The sequence below is a fragment of the Plectropomus leopardus genome, chromosome 17 (assembly GCF_008729295.1).
Source record: "Plectropomus leopardus isolate mb chromosome 17, YSFRI_Pleo_2.0, whole genome shotgun sequence".
Classification (NCBI taxonomy): Eukaryota; Metazoa; Chordata; class Actinopteri; order Perciformes; family Serranidae; genus Plectropomus; species Plectropomus leopardus.
In genome coordinates this window covers 8,755,014-8,773,921 of record NC_056479.1, presented here as the reverse complement: position 1 = coordinate 8,773,921, position 18,908 = coordinate 8,755,014, and the positions used below count along the sequence as shown (strand labels likewise).

General features: G+C 39.0%; 1 protein-coding gene across 1 annotated transcript; it reads left to right on the top strand.

Annotated features, from left to right (window-relative positions):
• The first annotated feature begins 880 nt into the window (after positions 1 to 880).
• ppp1caa (protein phosphatase 1, catalytic subunit, alpha isozyme a) lies at positions 881 to 13,635 on the top strand. The gene is made up of 8 exons (XM_042504669.1): positions 881 to 1,059; positions 1,353 to 1,463; positions 9,497 to 9,628; positions 9,869 to 10,099; positions 10,186 to 10,290; positions 10,378 to 10,601; positions 11,642 to 11,776; positions 12,687 to 13,635. Exons 2-8 carry the CDS (start codon positions 1,409 to 1,411, stop codon positions 12,801 to 12,803), a joined length of 999 nt encoding a protein of 332 aa, XP_042360603.1. The 5' UTR covers positions 881 to 1,059; positions 1,353 to 1,408; the 3' UTR covers positions 12,804 to 13,635.
• Positions 13,636 to 18,908: the final 5,273 nt, after the last annotated feature.

Sequence of the window (18,908 nt, the reverse complement as noted above, 5' to 3'; positions counted from 1 at the left end):
GTGTACACTGTGTGCCTGACCAGTAAAAGTGATTCAGCTTTGGATGTTATATATTATTTTTGTCTAGTGTGGTATCTTCTGTTATTGTTCTATTTGTGCATTATCTCGTATATTCTGAAAATGTAATATGTTGTATTGTTTTATTATTATTATTATTATTATTATTATTTGCATGTGTGTGTTTTATTTAGTTTTACAGAGATACTGTAGGCAGATACCAGTTCATTATATAATGATGCCCACCTTCCTCTACCCACTTAGGCCTACCCTCCACAACCACCCTCTAATTAAGGAGAAAATAATAATAACGAACAATAAAATAAAATTTAACTGTCATTATCAAGAGACAAAAAAAATACATTTAAAAGGGCAAATAAAAAACAAACATATAAAAACAATAAAAAAGAAAAAAACTGTTTTCAAGATTTATATGATTTGATTGACATTTTTCTAATAAGGAAATTATTCCATATTACATCACAATTTTGCATTGGAAATCTAAACACAATCTAAACATTAACATACATGCATTACAAACGACATATGCATTATAACACATCTTCAACAAAGAAAATCTAAAAGCCACCCTACGAGTCATAAAAACTGGATACGGTTGCCATATTTTAAAATTTTGAATTTTAAATAAATAAATAAAACAAAATCAGATGTAACAACAGTGAACGTTATATATATATTTTAGGATTTAAGCTGCAGTTCTATTTGTAAACACTGGGCGGCGCACTTTGAGCTCTCGCTTCAGTCTCCATTGATCCCATTGTAAACGGCTGGGGAGGCGGTTAAAAGACGCAGCACACCTCCAATCAAATGCGACATAAATTCAAAGACAGACCAATCGTGTCCTGAGAAACATGTGCTCGGTTTGATTCAGCCTCTTACGTTACCGTAGACGCTTCGGTAGGCACGGCCCTCTTTTAAAGTTCCTGGGGGAAGAGTACAGGGAGCCGGACAAACTGAAGGAAAGGGGGCAAGCTTGAGCCCAGAGGATACATATTTATACATTATTCACCCCGGGAGGATTGCCATTAAACCGAGGACCAGGTTGGGGGACATTTTATCTGTTTACAAGTTATGTTACACAGCTAACGCTAGCCAACTAGCCTTTCAGTTTTGCCGCTGCTAGCTTATATGGATAGCTTACGTTACTTGGCTAATAGCTACCTAGCTAGCTTGGTTAGCTTAAGCTCGCAGAGGCTCATTCATTGTTTTAGCTTGGTAACATTGCTCGATTAGCTATTGCGAGGCCCTTGTTAGCAAACCGATGTGAATTTAAACGTATATGACGAGTAACTGTCAGTTCCCATCTCTTTTGTTTTTTGTTCTTGAAATCTAAGGTGCAACACGGAAAACCAAGGTCTTGACTGCCCGACAACGTCAGAAAATAAAGAAAATGGCGGAGCCAGACAAATTAAACATCGACTCTATAATTCAGCGTCTCTTGGAAGGTGAGGAGCATCAAACCCACTATGTCGCTGGCACTTTACATAGATAATTGAACATCTTGTTGGTAGTGAAATGTGTGTTATATGTATTCGGTAAATCGGCTTAAATGAAAGGTTGGCACGGTATGTTGGAGAAACGTTAGCCTACTTAAGATTGCTGTGCTCTCCAGCTCGGTGGTTGGATATGGACGAAAGGTTGTAGTCAAATCAGCTCTGGTTTTTACAGATTGTTTAGCAAACATTATTTGCATGTGGCAATTTAAAATCATAGCAACCGACTTGTGTCATCAGAGATACGTTTTTACAGTGTTGTCTGCAAATCAAGGGGATATGGGTGACGTTACAGGGTGAGGTACCACGAAGAAGCAGGCATCATCACACACATCTTAGGCAAATTACACCTTTTCACACATTATTAGCTTAGGATGTATGATTTTTTTACATTGGCTTTTTCCGTCAAGGCGAAGATGATTTCTTGTATTTCAATGCAGAGTGAGAGAAATGCCTGGTCTGAATAATTACTGTTATTATGTGGACGATTTGAGAGTGGCTATTTGCGAAATGGCAGCTAGGGATTATTTTGACTTGTAGATAGATGTTTGCACTCTTTGACACTGGTTTATTGTAAGAACAGTCTTGTAATCATAGTTTTTTTGCCCCCATTTGTTGCCCCTTTTCCCACCTTCTTAGTTACATTGGGGGGGCTGTTGTTACGCTTTCTGTTTTGCAGTTCAGGATCTGATTACAATTTGCAGCTACAACTCTCCCCAGAGTGACTTGTTAATGAGGTGTAGGAACAAAGATGCTTTGATAGGCACATGCTCATAGTAATGCCGTGTGAAACTGCTGTTTGGCCTTCTCGGATCCTCCACTGCTGTTTTTGAAGGAATAAATGGAATGCTCATATCATTTAAGGACATTTTCAAAAGATGTTTTTATGTTGTTACTGTAAAACATTGTATGCATAAATGATTCAGGTTGTAAAAATGCACTAGTATGGTTTTGCAAAAAACAAAACAAGAGATGTTCTTAAGGCAGATATGGAGTGATTGGTGATCTGACATGAACAATTGCTCCATTTCCCAATGTGTGGAGACAGATTTGTTATGGTTCGAGGTGTGTGTGTGCGTGCATGCGTGTGCGTGAGGAAAAACAGGGCTGTTTTATCTTCATATCCACATGATGATTGTGTAACAGGAGCCCTGTGGACATCAAACAGAAGCATAAATCTCCTCACACCGACTGTACAGTTCAACTAAAGAGCACAAGAAATAAGGTTGTGACCTCTGTAGTTGTCCTTGTGAGGCAAGTGCAATGGGTGCAGAAATTATGCCTGCTTCACACGTACACTTATGTGTTTTTCCCCTATGGAAATGTTGGTATGCATACTTCTTCATGTGACTGTTTCCCAGGAGCAACATTGTGTGTGTTGGTAAGGAGGCTTGTGGCCTCTGCAAAGTGTGATTCATAAAACTTGCGCCTTAAGTCACAGTATCAGGAGATATTTTGGGTGTGAATGTTGGGTACAGAAAATTCTCCCAGGCCTAACATTGTAAATAGATTGGATCTTAGCCTTTTGTTTATTTACATTCTTATATATAGGCGCTTCAGGATCGACCTAAGCTGAGCTGGTAGAGGTGATTGGGATTATTCACAAATATGCATGTGCAGTCATAGTGCCTCCTGAGAGTTTGACTTTGACTGTGGACCCTGCCTGCTGTGCTGTGTTTTGTACATGGATTGTTATACTTGGGCCGTGATAAGGTTGTCTGGCAAATGCAGGGGAAGACAAACAAGCCTGATAGTGGCAGTATTTATATCCTCTTATGTAACTCGCTTGACCTTTTTTTGCCTGTGTTTGTGGTCATATTGCTGAGAACAACCACCCGCCAGTTTTTGTTACTATTGTGTTGGTCCACACTTTTCAAGATTAGTGAAGAATACCTGCCTCACTACAGGTGCTGCATCAAAAGATTGATAAGTTACTGTACATCCAACAACAGCTCAGTCTCCTGTGGGGACAACAAGGTACAACCCTCGTGCTTGCTGACTGTGTTTCGAGACCAAACCAATTAAATGTGTTTGGATAATGAGCAGTTTCAATTGGATTACTTGTGTAGATCCAGAGCTAAGTGAACTCTGGGAGGGTGTGTTGCTAATAGCATGTCTGGAGAGCGTGACATCACATAAGCTCAGCCAGAACAACCAACACTGAGTCAGGAGTATTGGACCTAACCAACTGTTGATTCCAGCACTCCCAGCAGCACCCCACTGGCTTTACTGTTATGCTGGCCCAGCTCTTTGTTTTCTGATCAGTGTAGTGGAAAGCCTTTTGTCTGTACCCCTCATAAACTCGCTGTTGCCCACTGGCTATATGGCTAACTTTGGAGTAAGCTCTGTCAGGGCTTAGCCTTCTGTAATCCAGGTTTAAAGTGACAAGCAGCACTGCAGTATTTATTTATACCCACTTTTCCCTGTCTGGTGCCTTGCTTTTTGTTCCCGCTTATGGTTAGGGCAATTATTTTACACCCATTTGTTGATTTCTATGCTCCCCCTCCCTCTCCAAGTGCTTTTCAAGCACTATTTAAACTGGATTTGTTTTCCTTAGAGATGGTCTGTAATTAAGTGCCAGGTTCTCTGCTTGCTTCACAGGGAGTGACAGGCATGGCATCAAGTTACAGTTCGCTGCTTGTAAAAATGAAAAACTTGATCAGTACCTCTGTTTCCATATGAATACAAGCAAATGTTAGTTAGGGGATTATTTTTCAGCCATCCAGTCTATGGTACAGTTTATCAAAGTTTATCCAGTTAAAGGGCAGCAAGTTTTGTTAGTTCCCAAATTGTTTAAATGTAATTTGATCCTTTCTTATCTCAGTGATGTGGTGTCATTGATTATATAATAACTGCAATTAATTAAATCAGGATTTTGTATTTCAAAAATGTATTTGATTTCTTGCAATATTGGTCTTACCTGTTGAATTACTCTCCCCAGTACATTAAATCAAGAGCTCTGTTTTCACATAGAAACTGATTTGACCAATCAGTGGAAGCTGTCTGATCAGTCACAAATGTTTCTTTCATGCATGCTGTGATTGTCGACTCCCTGCTACTCAGTTGTCGGTGGAGACAAGAATATATTCACCACAAAGGAAACCTGCAAGTGTAACGAAACAGCATCTTGTAGATGGACTCCTCTTTTGTTTGAATTGAGCTGTGGTGGCATAAGTGTAGTCATTTTATGTAAACTTATGTAAACTTTGTTCCGTGTGTAAAAAGTGTTAAATTTGATCTTAAAAAATTAAATATCATGAAATAACTTTATATCATAACTTTTTAGATCATCCTTGGACTGAGACATGTAAGAAGAGACATGTCAAGCCCAGTTCAGACCAGAGATTAACCACAAGATGAAACTGTGATAGAACATAGCAGAAAAAAGTTTCAGCAGGGTGAACTGGCTGGTCTTAGCTCGACTCAGGCCGGCTGATGGTGTCACCTGCAATTCAGCTGGTCAAATCTCCAGCGGCTGTTTTTAAACCATTAGGCAGGCCATCTGTTTCATCAGCCAATCATTATTTAAATGTTTTCAGTATTTCATCATTAAATGCAACTATAGCAACGGTCTCACTCTCACAATCCTCATACATAGTTTAAGAAGCTACAAATCATATCAAGTTACAAAATGATCCTGAAAAGCTGGAAATCAGAGTGAAAGTACAGAGAGTAGCTGCTATGGAGATGGTACACTGCTTTGTCTGGTGTCACTGGTGTAAACTGGCAGGTTTTTAAAACGTTGCAGACTGGTGCATTGTGAGTCGTTGCACGTTTCAATCATTTCATTGTGAATCTTTAGTCTGAACTGGGCTTAAGAACACCTTATCAAATCTACCTATATTACCACATCTACTAAGTATTATATACTTTATTACTCACTTTTGTGGATTTGTGTGTTACGTCTTGCATTATGTAACTTGTGTTACTCTTTCTGCCAGATTCACAAATTGCGAACGGAAGAGAGACTAAGAAGCTATTAAGATGGGGAATGTAAGTTCACGGAAATGTGGCTCCAAAATGAAAAGTAGCTATCACAAGCAACTATTTGTTTTTTATATACTGAGTATATTCGATTTATTCCCTAGTTACAAAATGTGCTTAAAACCTTTTAAACGTGGGACAATGAGGAAAAATATGGCATCAATGGAGTCTTACATCAGTCTATCTTACCAGCACTTGCTGGATCACAGACTTGTAATGTTGAACCTAATGATACAGCCATGGCCAATATACGGTTAAGTGTTTCGTAAAGTTATTTCACCAAAGAATCTCAGAGCCTAAGTGTTGACCGTGGATGAAATGGGAACATATTTCTCTTATGTTACTTTGGGCTCCACAGCCCGAGGATTTACTATATAAAGTTTTAGGTTACGTTAAGCCATCAGAGCCTTTTTTCAGATCAGAGCAATTACACTTTTAGTTTACTTAGTGCTTAAGTTCTGATTTGAGTGTGAAAAGACGGAAAACTAAATATTGTGGGGAATGGAGGTTTTGGGATGACTAGAAAGCAACTACAGCCTCAAAGGTGATCATAAAACTGAACACCTCTCTAGACAAGTTTAAAAAAAACTGAACATTAGAAAAGGTCAAGACAGATGAGTAGACTGTTTTGAGTATGAATCATCCTTAAATACAAATCACTGTAAAGTATAGTATAGTTGAGAGTTGTACAGTCCAGCAAAGTACAGTACAGGAAATGATATGTTGAATTACTTTGGGTTTTTGATTGGTGGTCAAAGTAGTTTAAAGAAATCACCTTAGGTAGTTTGTTTGTTTGTTTGACATTTCACAAACAATTAATAAATCAGTGAGATTCAGCTCTGGTCTTCTGTAGCAAGATGTCATATCTGTGTTAATCATTTCATTTGAATCAAAGATGGTTACACCTGCTACACCTGTGTTAATGTAGGTTTGTTCTGCTGTAGAAATGGTATTCTTTTTCTTTAGTTAAGGACTTGAAGAATCCTTAAATCTGATTATACTGGTTTCTTGTGAAGTAAGTAGTGTGTATTGTTAAGGAAGTAGTGTGTATTTAAAATTAGTTTTAGGCGTGACAAATATGGGTATGTGGTGGTACTTCTTTTTGTCAATGTTCAACTGGAATATCTTGTTCAGGGGATGGATAACTACCACGAGTAATTGGTGTCTCTGTATTTGTCTTGGTCTTTGAATCTGCCTGTAGTTTTATCATTAGCAGAAAGTAAAATTACAGACGTAATGTTGTGAAACATCTAGTCTGATAGGTGTAGTTCTGCTGTTATTATTCACCCTTTATGTTCGTCACTTTTATTATTTGGCGATTAAAGGTGAATACAATCCTCTGTTTACTCATCTGTTAACTGGTGAACCACCTAACAACTGTTAAATCAATCCCATGAACATATAAAAGAGAGCTCTGTTCACACCCAGCCTGAAGATAATCATCACAGACAGTAGGAGGCAGGTCACTCTGCTATATGTACATTACCTGTTCTGTAGGCTGTGATGGAATTTGTTGGGTGGGAATGAGACTCCTCATTAGTAGGGTTGTACAGTTTGTGTTGGAATTTGCTTTGGCATCAGTGGCAGCACATGTAGGAATGGGGGTCTGATTGATTCTGTCAGTGATACAAACAAACCAGATTCCAAACTCCATCAGGGGCAGTCTTGCATAAGGCCGCAATAGACAAACAGGTGCTAAGATATAGACGCATGAGAGACATGTATGCACGCTATGGTTAGCATGTCAGTGTGAAAATATTTTATCTGAATTATAAACGGTATTGATATATTGATATTTAAGCAAAATTTATTTTTACGACTGTTACTACATGTACCTGGCCATGTGTCATAAAATAGACACCACACCAGGCTTGGGCGGTATTATCACAGTGTTACAGTATACCACGGTAATAAGAAGTCCCGAAGTTATGTTTTTCAATATCATCATGAATGCAATCGCTCCACTTTCAGTTAAACTAATTATATGTAGTGCACAGCATGTACCACCAGAGCTCAGTCTCTGGTTTCTACCGATGAAACAGGCAGCTGAGCTGAAAGACACTGGAACATCTAGTGGTGTAGGGATAAGTTACAGGACTGTAAATGTACTGGTTGAAAATGTATACCCTTGTGAAAGGTATGAAATATTACATACTACCCATGCCCACACAGCACGCAGTAAAAATGCAATAATTTATTGTTAACAAATAATCATTCTTCTGCTAAGCAAAGTAGTTCTACAGCAAAAGTGCTAGCCACTTTACAAATCAGTATAAACATGGAGCCACAAAGTGCACCTCCATGAGCTCCAGTAGCTAGCGTAGGAGAAAAAAGAGGTTCTCATTATGTTGCCGTTACATTATAAACACGTAGCTGGTGGAAAGTGAGCATAATAGGCTACAGATTAAAACATGCAACCTAGCTAAAGTTACTTTGTTGATTTTCCATAGATTGTTTGCATAGTTTGTCTGCTTTTTAAGGAGATAAAAGATTGATGGATTTGGCAGCAGCAACAACAGGACACAGTGGGTTCCCTGACTGCTCAAATCCTTGAAGGGTTTCTTTGGCCCTTTTCACATAGAGTTTACATTATAGGGCCACTTTGAAGTCCCTTCATTATGTTGTCACTGCATTTTACAAAAACTAAACGACAGCGTCATGCATCATGCTGCTCCGATATGTGATTTTAGAAAGCATGCCTGCATCGCAGAAGAAAAAAAAACCTAATTGTTTATTTGTTTATTTTATTTTTTTAAATGTATTTTCCTATGTAATGTGTCTGAAGATTTAAAAGAACTATGTAAGTCTGATATTGCTATAAGAGGCATTAGGATCATGGCATTTAACACAACAATGCTGGCCTCAGGAGTGACATATAACATACAGTATGTGTGGGCAGCCCTTTGTAAACAATAACAATGACTAAAATGGAAATGCTAATCATTTACCATCTCTGCTATATGGTATACCGCCCATCATCCCGTCCTGCAGGCTGTCCCTTTTACATAAACCTCGATTCGGCACTGTTACCACCTCTCTGTCTCTACAGCATATTCATGGGTTTTTTTGTGTGCATTTGTTGAATGACAGCATTGCGTACACTGATTGTTCTGACTGATGATAAATGATTCAGAATTCAGTTGACCGTTGCCCTCTTTAGCTCTGTGTAAGACAAATAATTTGTCAGGAAAATAAGCTGGGTTTCTTGTCCAAGTCTTTATCATGATTTGTGTTTGGCTCTGTTCAGAGTGTGTGTTAAGTGTAAAAAAGGATGACAAGGAGAGACTTGACAAACCTGCTGAATTCTTCAGATTGCATCAGTGAAAGTAACTCAGTGCCAGGAACAGAATGTTATCTTCATTATTACATGATAAATACAGTTTATACTTGATTTAATTTTATATTACAGCCCGTTTCTTGGCCTTATTTTATATTTGGAACAGTGTTATTACAGCACATGGTGTGTCATTCTTTGTTTCCTAACAGTGCATATTAAGAGAGTCCTAATTACGTGTTTGCAATGTCTTTGCAGCAGCTATGTTGGCTAGACGGGGGATGTGGGTTTCATGCTTTTTCCTGATCTCGGGTTTGAACTGCCACCTAAACAGAAAGACATGCCTTTAAGGCTGACAACGTCAGACTATTTTCCACTGATCAGGTTTTCTCAGATGCTGCACGCTCATGCTCGTTTGATAAAAGTGCATCTGGTGTTAGTAACATATTATTTACAAAACTTAAAGTGCAAAGTATAATATTGCCTTTAAACAATTTGGTTACCTGCTGAAGTGGCTGTTAGATTGAATTGCTAACAGAGTTTGTCAGCATTTGGTTGGTGGGAGGTGTTTACTTCCCAGGCTGGTGGTCTGGCTTAAAATCTGAGGATCACGTTCATTGCTGTGCCTCCTGTCATTCTTCATTCAGACTTTCTTACAGCTCTGAGTACAGGTGCGTCTTGTTGCATCTCCCATAAAACATCTTTCCTCTTTACCTTTTTTTTTCAGTCAAGGGCTCTCGACCAGGGAAGAATGTCCAGCTGACAGAGAGTGAGATCCGTGGCCTTTGCCTAAAGTCCCGTGAAATTTTCCTGAGCCAGCCAATCCTGCTTGAACTAGAGGCTCCCCTCAAAATCTGTGGTGAGTTTTAATGTAGTGGTCAGTGGTTTTCAGTAATGCATCAAGACCAAGTGTGAAACACCATCTAAGATGGTCCAACTCCGACAGACCGATGCAAGAGAAGATGATCACCTGTTTGCTCATGATTTGCTAGACAGTTTGCTCATCTGTAATAGCCAGTTGTATCAGTTGATAAGCTGCTATACTCAGTAGCAGTGAAAGTGTGGTGTTTTGATTGCACTCCTCTACTGCCCTCTGCAGGTGATGTTCATGGCCAGTACTATGATCTGCTCCGGCTGTTTGAATATGGAGGCTTTCCCCCAGAAAGCAACTACCTGTTCCTCGGTGACTACGTAGACAGAGGGAAGCAGTCACTGGAGACTATCTGCCTGCTTCTAGCCTACAAGATCAAATATCCAGAGAATTTTTTCCTGCTGCGTGGAAACCATGAATGCGCCTCTATCAATCGAATCTATGGCTTTTATGATGAGTGTAAGTGCAGAGTAAACAAGAAAAAGTGCCAAATCTGTTCTCTTAACCATTGCACTGAATTTCCATCTCTCCTGATCTGTTGGTAGGTAAGCGACGGTATAACATTAAGCTGTGGAAGACCTTCACAGACTGCTTCAACTGTTTACCTGTGGCTGCCATTGTAGATGAGAAAATCTTCTGCTGTCATGGAGGTAGGTGTTGTTAATAGAAGATGTTATGAGGTGATACAGAACGGATAATGCAAACCAGACTGAGATGGGTGCGTGGGTTCTCTCCAGGCCTCTCTCCTGATCTTCAGTCTATGGAGCAGATCCGCAGAGTAATGCGACCCACAGACGTGCCTGACCAGGGTTTGTTGTGTGACCTCCTGTGGGCGGACCCAGACAAAGATGTGCTGGGCTGGGGCGAAAACGACCGTGGCGTCTCCTTCACATTCGGGGCAGACGTGGTGGCCAAATTTTTGCACAAACACGACATGGACCTAATATGCAGGGCGCATCAGGTAATGTTTAGCCAGGAGGCCTTGTGCCCCTGCCAGATCAAACTATGAAAAGAGAATTTGTCCTTGTTTACTTTTTATGACAGAAATAGTGGTGTACCAGTATTGGGGATTTAATTCAGTTCAACAAAGTTACATTGGTGAAAATGAGTCACTTTTTGGTGAAAATAGTAGTTTTCAATACAAAATAGGTCATTTGTGAGATTTGTGGAGATCAGTTTTTGGAAAGGGGGGTACTGAAGGTTTCTGGGGCTGCGAGGACAGAGTCACATGGAATAAATGTCATTTTTTTGTCTGCTGGCATAGTGAGAATCTTTCACAATAGTGTTTCGATAACCTTGTTGCTTATGTGTCAAGCATGGGACTGTTTATTACCCTGATATGGTTGTTTTTATTTAGCAAGTGTTAGCTAGTATTTTCCTCGCGCCACCAATTGTACTGAGTAACATTATGATACATTCAAGCTTTACTTAGTAAAAATGACAACTGGGCGAGCAAAATTGTATTTTCATGATGTGTAATCCTGTAGAAATTAGTTTTTAGTGAGAAACTTTTTGATGGAGAAAATTGTTAATGTTTTTACAGCAATATAAGATAGATATTAGAGAGGGAATTATGATATATTTTAGATAGTGAAGAGGCTTTTGAAGCAGCAATTTAAAAAAAATATATTTTTCATGTTACAGGTTATGTTAAAGGTTTTTTCATCAATGTGTACTATTGAATTTGTGCTTATTTAAAGGTAATGTAATGAGGAACTGAATGACGTTAAAACAGTTCAGTTATTTTTTTATAATAAAGATTTCTTTGTTTCACTTGCAAAAAAGGGATAACAAAAGCATCATACCTAAGCTCTGTCTTTTAACTGACCAAACAGCAGTTTGGAAAATCTGATATTGAAAAAAATTCTTGAAAGTTTGAATCTCTGTGGACCCTGAACCTGTGTTGGTTGGACTAAAACCAACAAGCAACTGACTGATTTGTTCATTTTCTTGCTTCTGTTTTATCATCTCTGGTATTGACCGTCTCATTTCTGTCCTCAGGTTGTAGAAGACGGTTATGAGTTTTTCGCCAAGAGGCAACTTGTCACCTTATTCTCTGCTCCCAACTATTGTGGAGAGTTTGACAATGCCGGTGCCATGATGAGTGTGGATGAGACACTCATGTGCTCCTTCCAGGTGTGTAAAACAGAGCCTTTTTATTTTGTAATGAAACATATTTGTATTTGATGCATGTCTTTTGTTGTGACCAGTACCAAACCAAAATCATCCGTTATGGGTCACTGAAGGGCAGGTCCATCTGTGTTCTTTTCAGTGTTTTCGAAAATGGAAATTTACAATCAGCCGTTAGCAAGAATCAGTGCCATGGGTTGCACCGCTGATGCCCTCCCTGCACTCAGTCCTCCACAAACGCAGTTTGCAGACAGTGTAAGCATAGAGAGTGAGGGGTGGCACGCTTCCAGGGAAGCAGACAGGAGAACCAGGGCACAGAAGCTGAGCAATGCACTACTTTGGAGGCCACGTTAGTTTCATCCCGAAAGTCACGCAATAACACAAAGTAACAAATCAGAGGCAGTGGTAAGTTGCAAGGTAAAATGACTAAATCTGTCAAAGGAGTCCCATAGCTGTGGATGGGGACAACAGCAAAATGTATAAAAAATCAATACCACTAAGTGTACATTATATTTAGATTAGTTTTGCTTTACCTTGCCTTCACCAGTCATTACCAGAATAAGTCATTTTACCTCATCGTGCACAGGAGTTGCTCGTCTACCACTGATTGATCATTTAGTTTGTTAGTCATATTAGTTTTTTGAAGCAGTGTCCCTAGCAGCATGCAACACAGGTTTATAGCAACAACATTTTGCAGAAACCTAGGTCATGAATCAGTATCACTACTGGGAAGCTACAGAATGATAGAAACTCTTAAAAAAACAAATAATCAAATTGCCCTTCAATAAATTCTCATGAATGGGTTCAGCTCTTTTTTCCTAGTAACAATAAGTCAGAAGGGTTTCTACTGTCAATCATGACAGGTTTGCTTGTGTCTCTACCAACCCAAATGAGAATGTCTTTGTGTGTCTCTCAGATTCTGAAGCCAGCAGACAAGAAATTGTATCCTTATAGCGGAGGGGCAGGAATGGGATCTGGGAGACCGGTCACCCCGCCGCGAAATTCAGCCAAGGCTGGCAAGGCCAAGAAATAACAGCCGCTGGATTCCCCTCCCACAACCTGCCACCCCCTGTCCGCCCAACACTCTTTTTTCCTCTACCTCCCAAACTCGTTTCTCCCTCGTCACCAAACAGCAACAAAGCAGACAAAGTGTCCAGGGTTTAATTATGTTTTTTTTTTCTCTCTAAAACTATTTTTTAACTGTTTGTTTGGCTGTTTGCGTGCACTTTGGAGAGTGTGTAAAAAAAAAAAAAAGAAAAAAGCGAGAATGATACAGAGGGAATTGCTGTATTCTGTATGTTTGTTTTTTCTTTTTTCCTCTTGTACCCTCTGTTCAGTTTTCCTGTCATTTTGTAGAGATGGGTTCGTGCCCATCTGTGATGTACTTTTCATCCTGGGTGCAGGGGAGGAGGGGAAGGGGCAGAGAAAGAGGAGCCTTTGCTGTTTATGTTAAGGCCCTGCACTGTTTAATGCTAAACACAAGCTTTTGTACATCCTGTTTCAGAGGTCTGTGTATGTCTGTGTGATGGGGGGGGGGGGGGGGGGGGGGGGTCAAGTTGCACGGTCAAATGATAATGGCACATACCACACACACACACACACACACACATACACACTGGGCACACAGGTGGATATACAGTATGTGCAGGTGAATCTTTTAATCAAACGGATTCACAATACGATTTTTTTCTCTTCCTTTTTGAAAACCAATGATTTAAGAACACAGTCATGGATGTGAAATAGTTTTTTTTGTAGATACATGAAATCAACATGGTTTGGTTTCTTCGCTTTTTCTTGTTTTTGTTTTTAGGTCACTGAAAGCTGAAGATGAATAAAAATAACCATTTATTTGAATTACGCCATCATCACTTTGTGTTTGCCATTGCTTTGTCATGTTTGTCTGCAGCCTTTGCCATGCACAGTGGCTGTGCTTGTCTTTGAGTGTGGTAGCTTGAATTGGCAATACAGCAACGCAAAGAAATGTCATATGAATGAGACTCACCACAACGTCAAAGCTGGAAAGTTTCATTTTAGCCTGTTTATACTTACAATAGGGCATTTCCCATGTTGCTTCAGTGTGTTTTAGCCAAAGATGATGTTCGGTGACTGTAGGAGAGTACAGTCCAAAGCTGCTCTCAGAAAAAAGATATTTGATTAGGAATCTCTTCAATGCAAAAGTTTTTTTTTTCTAGTGATTGTTTGATTATAATAAAATACAAGTATTTAATGAAGTTTAGCAGAAAGTCGTGCTGGAACAGTAAGTGAATGGCTCTGTCACTGAGCTCCTATTGCTCAATAATCTTCACATAAATACAATATCACAATGTGCCGTTGATATGTTGCACAAGTAGGTACCACTATTTATCTGGCATTTAATCTATTGAACTTTAACACCGCATACGCGAGAGAAAGTGGCTTGAAGGTTTTCCACATTTTTCTGCAATCAAAGGCGAAACTATGAAAGTGAGATGAGATGGTGAATCATTGCCCTGACCTTTCTGATTCTAAGTGCTCTAGTCAAGACCACTTGAGTTTTTCATAAAAACAAAGAGTGGGCTTCTTTTAATCTAAACCCACACTGAATGAGAATTGCATGCAAGCTACAGCTGGGAACTTGAGCACTGAAAACAGCATTCGGACGGAACTAAGTAGATCACATTACTAACAGTAGTCCTTGAAACTTGATGGATGATCTGGGCACAAAATCACTGTTTTATTGTAAGAAAAACATGATGACACTAATCATGTACAGCAAATTACCAGTGAAACTAGCTTAAAGTTCAGGTAACTCCCAGGCGAACAGCTCCACCACTGTACAGAAACTAGCAGATAATTTTGTATGCTTCTTAGATTGTGCAATGTAAATTATATCAGCAAGAATGTGGAAGTGCTTGCATTGCTTGTGACAGGAGTCATCTTTTGAGTTGCTTTCTTTTAGCAGTCTGCTGTTGAAATACGCATAAAGAGCCATAGACTGAGTGAAACAAATCGCTTAATAAAAAACTATCAAAGTAGATCCTGTAACAACTGTGAACCCTCAAACAACGCACGCCCCCTGACTAAATCCCCTTTCTAAATGCTCTTTCATAAAAGGACCCATCTCTGTTACAATAATGTCACCATTATTAGGCCGTTGTGCAGTCTTTCTACTGTGTTTTAAGATGGCATACAGGGTGTCCCCAGTGAAAGCAGTCCACAGGCTGTTGCAACTGGTGAAAAAATATTTCTTTTTTTACAGTGTTTCAGGGTATCTCACTGCCCATTTTTAATAACCCCAAACACACTTTCCCCACTTACATAATCAGTGTGTCTGGTTTGATTTGTCTACTGCCCGTCCTCATTCTTCAGCCCTCTGTCCAAGTATGAACACATGCAGCTCTCCAGATTGCAAAGGCAGTAAATATTGGTCAAGTTAAGTGCAGTGCATCAGCACATACTTAAACAGAGGGTGGGGAGGCTGGGATTCAGCTGTCACCCTGTCCCACCACTCTCCCTCCATTATCTCAGCAAGAGGTTTTCAACCCAGTACCTCAGAAAATAGATGTTTTTTTCTTTTTTTAATCAAATCAGTGTAAGTAAGCTTTATCTAAAATCCTGTGTGGCTTTCTAACAAATTACATACAGTATAAATAACTGCATCAGATATTGTGCAGGAGAGGGCAGGTGAAAAAATATATCAATGGACCTCATAGTGTCTCATGTTCAATTCACATCCAGTAAGATCAACTCAGGAAGTGAAATATAAATTTAAATAAAAGAGGATGTATGAGGAAATCATATTTATATTCACATAGCAAGAAAAACGCATCAATAAACATCATTATCACAGGACAAGTCAGATGACTCGCAGCTTCTGTTCACATTTTAAGGTGGCCAAATTGAAATGAGCTGAGCCAAACAGTGGGGAAAATGTTCAGAGTGATGTGTTCCTTTGAACATATTTTTGATTTGATTTGTAAATGATCCAGGCCAACCTTTTTGTGGTTAAAGTTGATTTGATGTAGAGAGAGATTTGAAAATGTACAGAAATGTATTTTTAGTCTTTTAGGATAATAAAAAAAAAATGTTCAGGCTTGAGCGCTATAATGTTTGAAGACCACGTCCAATAGAAGGACTGTGTTTTCAACAATGCAAAACATACCATTTTAACTTTTAAACAGTTAGTGTCTGGGCTGTCTTTAGTTTTTAAGTTGACTGAATTTGAGAAGACAAGTTGAATCATTACAAAATTATGACTTCTCAAATTCAGTCAACTTCAGTTTTAAAGGCAGCCTGGCCGCTAACTTTTCAAGTTAAAACATTTAGTTTCTTTCACAGTGCAACGAGGCGGCTCCCGTAAGGGATAATATAAACGTTATGGAACATGTAGATCTGTCTTCTGAATAAATGGTCCAATGAAGGCCACTTTCATTCCCATTACCATAGCTGTAAAAACCTCTGCTTCTAACATTTTTTTGTTACTCTATATTTACTGTTGTTATTACCTCTAAGAATTTGGTATTTTTGTTCACATTGTTTTTACTGACAAAATTAACGCTAGATACTGCAAGCTTATTAGTGTAGGATTTTTTAATCAATCAGGGATGTTTTGCACCATGCACTGTCGCTGGGTAGATATGAAATGATTAGATTGTTACAATTAAGAAAAAGAAACAACAGAAATTAACAGTATTTTGTTTTTGTTTTTGTTTTGTTTTCAAATCAATCACAAATTGTCTCTGTTACAAGGTAGAAATAAAAAATAGAATTTGTATATTTGTGTCTCTTTTTCTTTCCAAATCTTTTTGACTGCAGTGTGAGGCATGTTAAATCTAAACATTTCACTTCCTCATGAAAAGTGAATGTAGCATCAGCAGTTAAAAGAGACTCATACATTGACACAGGGAGTGTAGTAATTTTACATGTCTTTCTTGCCTCAAGGCAGATTTTTTTCTCTCTGTTTCTTTTGCGGAGGCTGCCTCCGCTGTCTGTCAAACAGTTCTGCATGAGTCAGTAGCATGGGTGGCTTCTTTACTCCTGTGTATGCATTTACTTATTTATTTATTAGATGACACCTGCTCAGACTGCACACAGACACTTTACCAAATTGGAAGACACTGTCAATTGATCATGTTATCTGTAAACTGGTTGAAGAAAAAAAAGAGAAAAAACAGACAATACATCCTATCTCCATCCATGTGTTGCCAGCCTTTTCCTTTCTCTAGTGTTTTAAAAATGTGGCTGGGGTTTGACATCGTGGTTTGTTTACGTCTCTGTTTCTGTCTTTGCAGTCTCAGTCTTTTCCCTGTTATCTTTGGCCTTGACATTCAAAATGGCACTCAAAGGTCCACATACTCTCTAGCAATGGACTCAAAATGACAACAAAGAAACATAAAAATAGAGATGCCAAAAAGCTGGGGGGCATCTACAAAAAGAAACAAAATGGCCACAAAGAGTTTATTATAGACACATTATTTATTCTACAATATATGCCTTAAGTTTGCTATTTGTGTCAATTATAATTTTCAATGCATGTTTTCAAATGTGTTCATTTGTTTGGTGGACAGTGTTTATTGTATGTCTTTAACTGTGGAAACCAGGAAGACTAGCAGTGTTTTAGGGCCCAGCTAATGGGGGATCCTAACAAAATAAACATGCAAAATGACCACAGAGAGACACAAACCACCTACAAAGAGACACAAAATGACAACAAAAAGACTACAAAGAGAACAAAACAACAACAAAAGAGGCTAAACATGCATAAAGTCTGTAGTTCTAGCAGAGGTGGTGGGGCCTCTTGCATGCCTGTGCCCAGGGCCACACTGTCTTATTAGCCGCCCATAAAAATAATCACTCTAAATCGGACCAGTGTTCTGCTTTAAACAAATATACAGCCAACCCAGAAATTCCCTGAAAAAAAAAACCCAATAATAATTATTTAATACAGGCGTAAATGAGCAAAATCCTCAATGACTAAATAGTGTTTGACAATTACAAATGGAAATAGGATGGTAAACATTTAGTCCATAATAATGTAACAGTATACAATGTATATACTGTAACAGTAGAAGAAAAGAACTTGAGATATTTTTGTAGTATGCTTCCTTGAAGAAAGCTACAGAAGTCAGCAACAAATGCACTGGAAACATCAAACAGCACTGTAGTTTCTGATGAAACACCTGCTGGAGGGGACCTGCTGCACTTGCAACAGTGACATGAGGTGGCTGAGTGTTGTCTGTGATGGTCCTACAGATTTATGACGATGCAGCCTGACATTCTCTACAGTGAAGTCACCACCTGTCAGCTCATAATTCATCCTGTTAATTTATGAATCAGACATGCATGAGTGCATGAGTCTTTGCCAGACAGCACCATCAGATCGCGGGTGTGCAGTGTTCTAATAGGAGACATTTTTTAAAAAGCTGAACAAGCGTGAAGCGTGGGTGGTGTTAACTGACTATATAAGTATATGAACAGGTCAAAATACTTAAAGAGACTGGACATTAACTGTTTTCTGATTGTCAGGAGAGTCTTAACAAGGTGCATGCCCGCTAAGGAAGTGGAGAATCAGAATCAGGATCTGGTTTATAGCCAAATAGGTTTTAACATACAACGAATTTCCTTTGGTGTATTGCTGCATGATATAAAAATAGTGAGAAAATCAAATTAGAAGTAAAGCAAGTGTTGCAAAAAACAAGAAATCTAAATATGGAAATGAATACATTTATAATAGACATGAAAAAATACTATTAAAGAGTATGCACAATATATTTGAATCAAAATAAAAAAGTTGTGCAGTTTTCAGAAACGATAGATTGAGCAGAAATGTGCCAATTTGTCCTAGGGGGGGAAAAAATGCACGATGTACAAAGGAATAGTCTGAAAGGTGTGCATTAATGTAAGGTATATAGATAGGGTCTTTGGGGAAGGGGAAGAGTCAGTGTCAAATGGGGTCCTGGGCCTTTCTGATGAGGCCAGCTGCCCTTGGGAAGGAACTGTTTTTGTGGCATGAGGTTTTGGTCCTGATGGACCATGGCCTCCTGCCTCATGGGAGTGCTTCAAAGAGATTGTGTCTGGGTGGGAGGGGTCAGCCACAGTCATTTCCTGCCTGCCTCGGGGTGTTGGAGGCTTGCAGGTCCTGGAGGGATGGCAGATTGCA

Coding starts and splice junctions, on each gene's coding strand:
- ppp1caa (XM_042504669.1), top strand. CDS start 1,409: ATGGCGGAGCCAGACAAATTAAACATCGACTCTATAATTCAGCGTCTC. Junction 10,100..10,185: donor CTATGGCTTTTATGATGAGT/GTAAGTGCAGAG, acceptor ATCTGTTGGTAG/GTAAGCGACGGTATAACATT. Junction 11,777..12,686: donor CACTCATGTGCTCCTTCCAG/GTGTGTAAAACA, acceptor TGTGTCTCTCAG/ATTCTGAAGCCAGCAGACAA.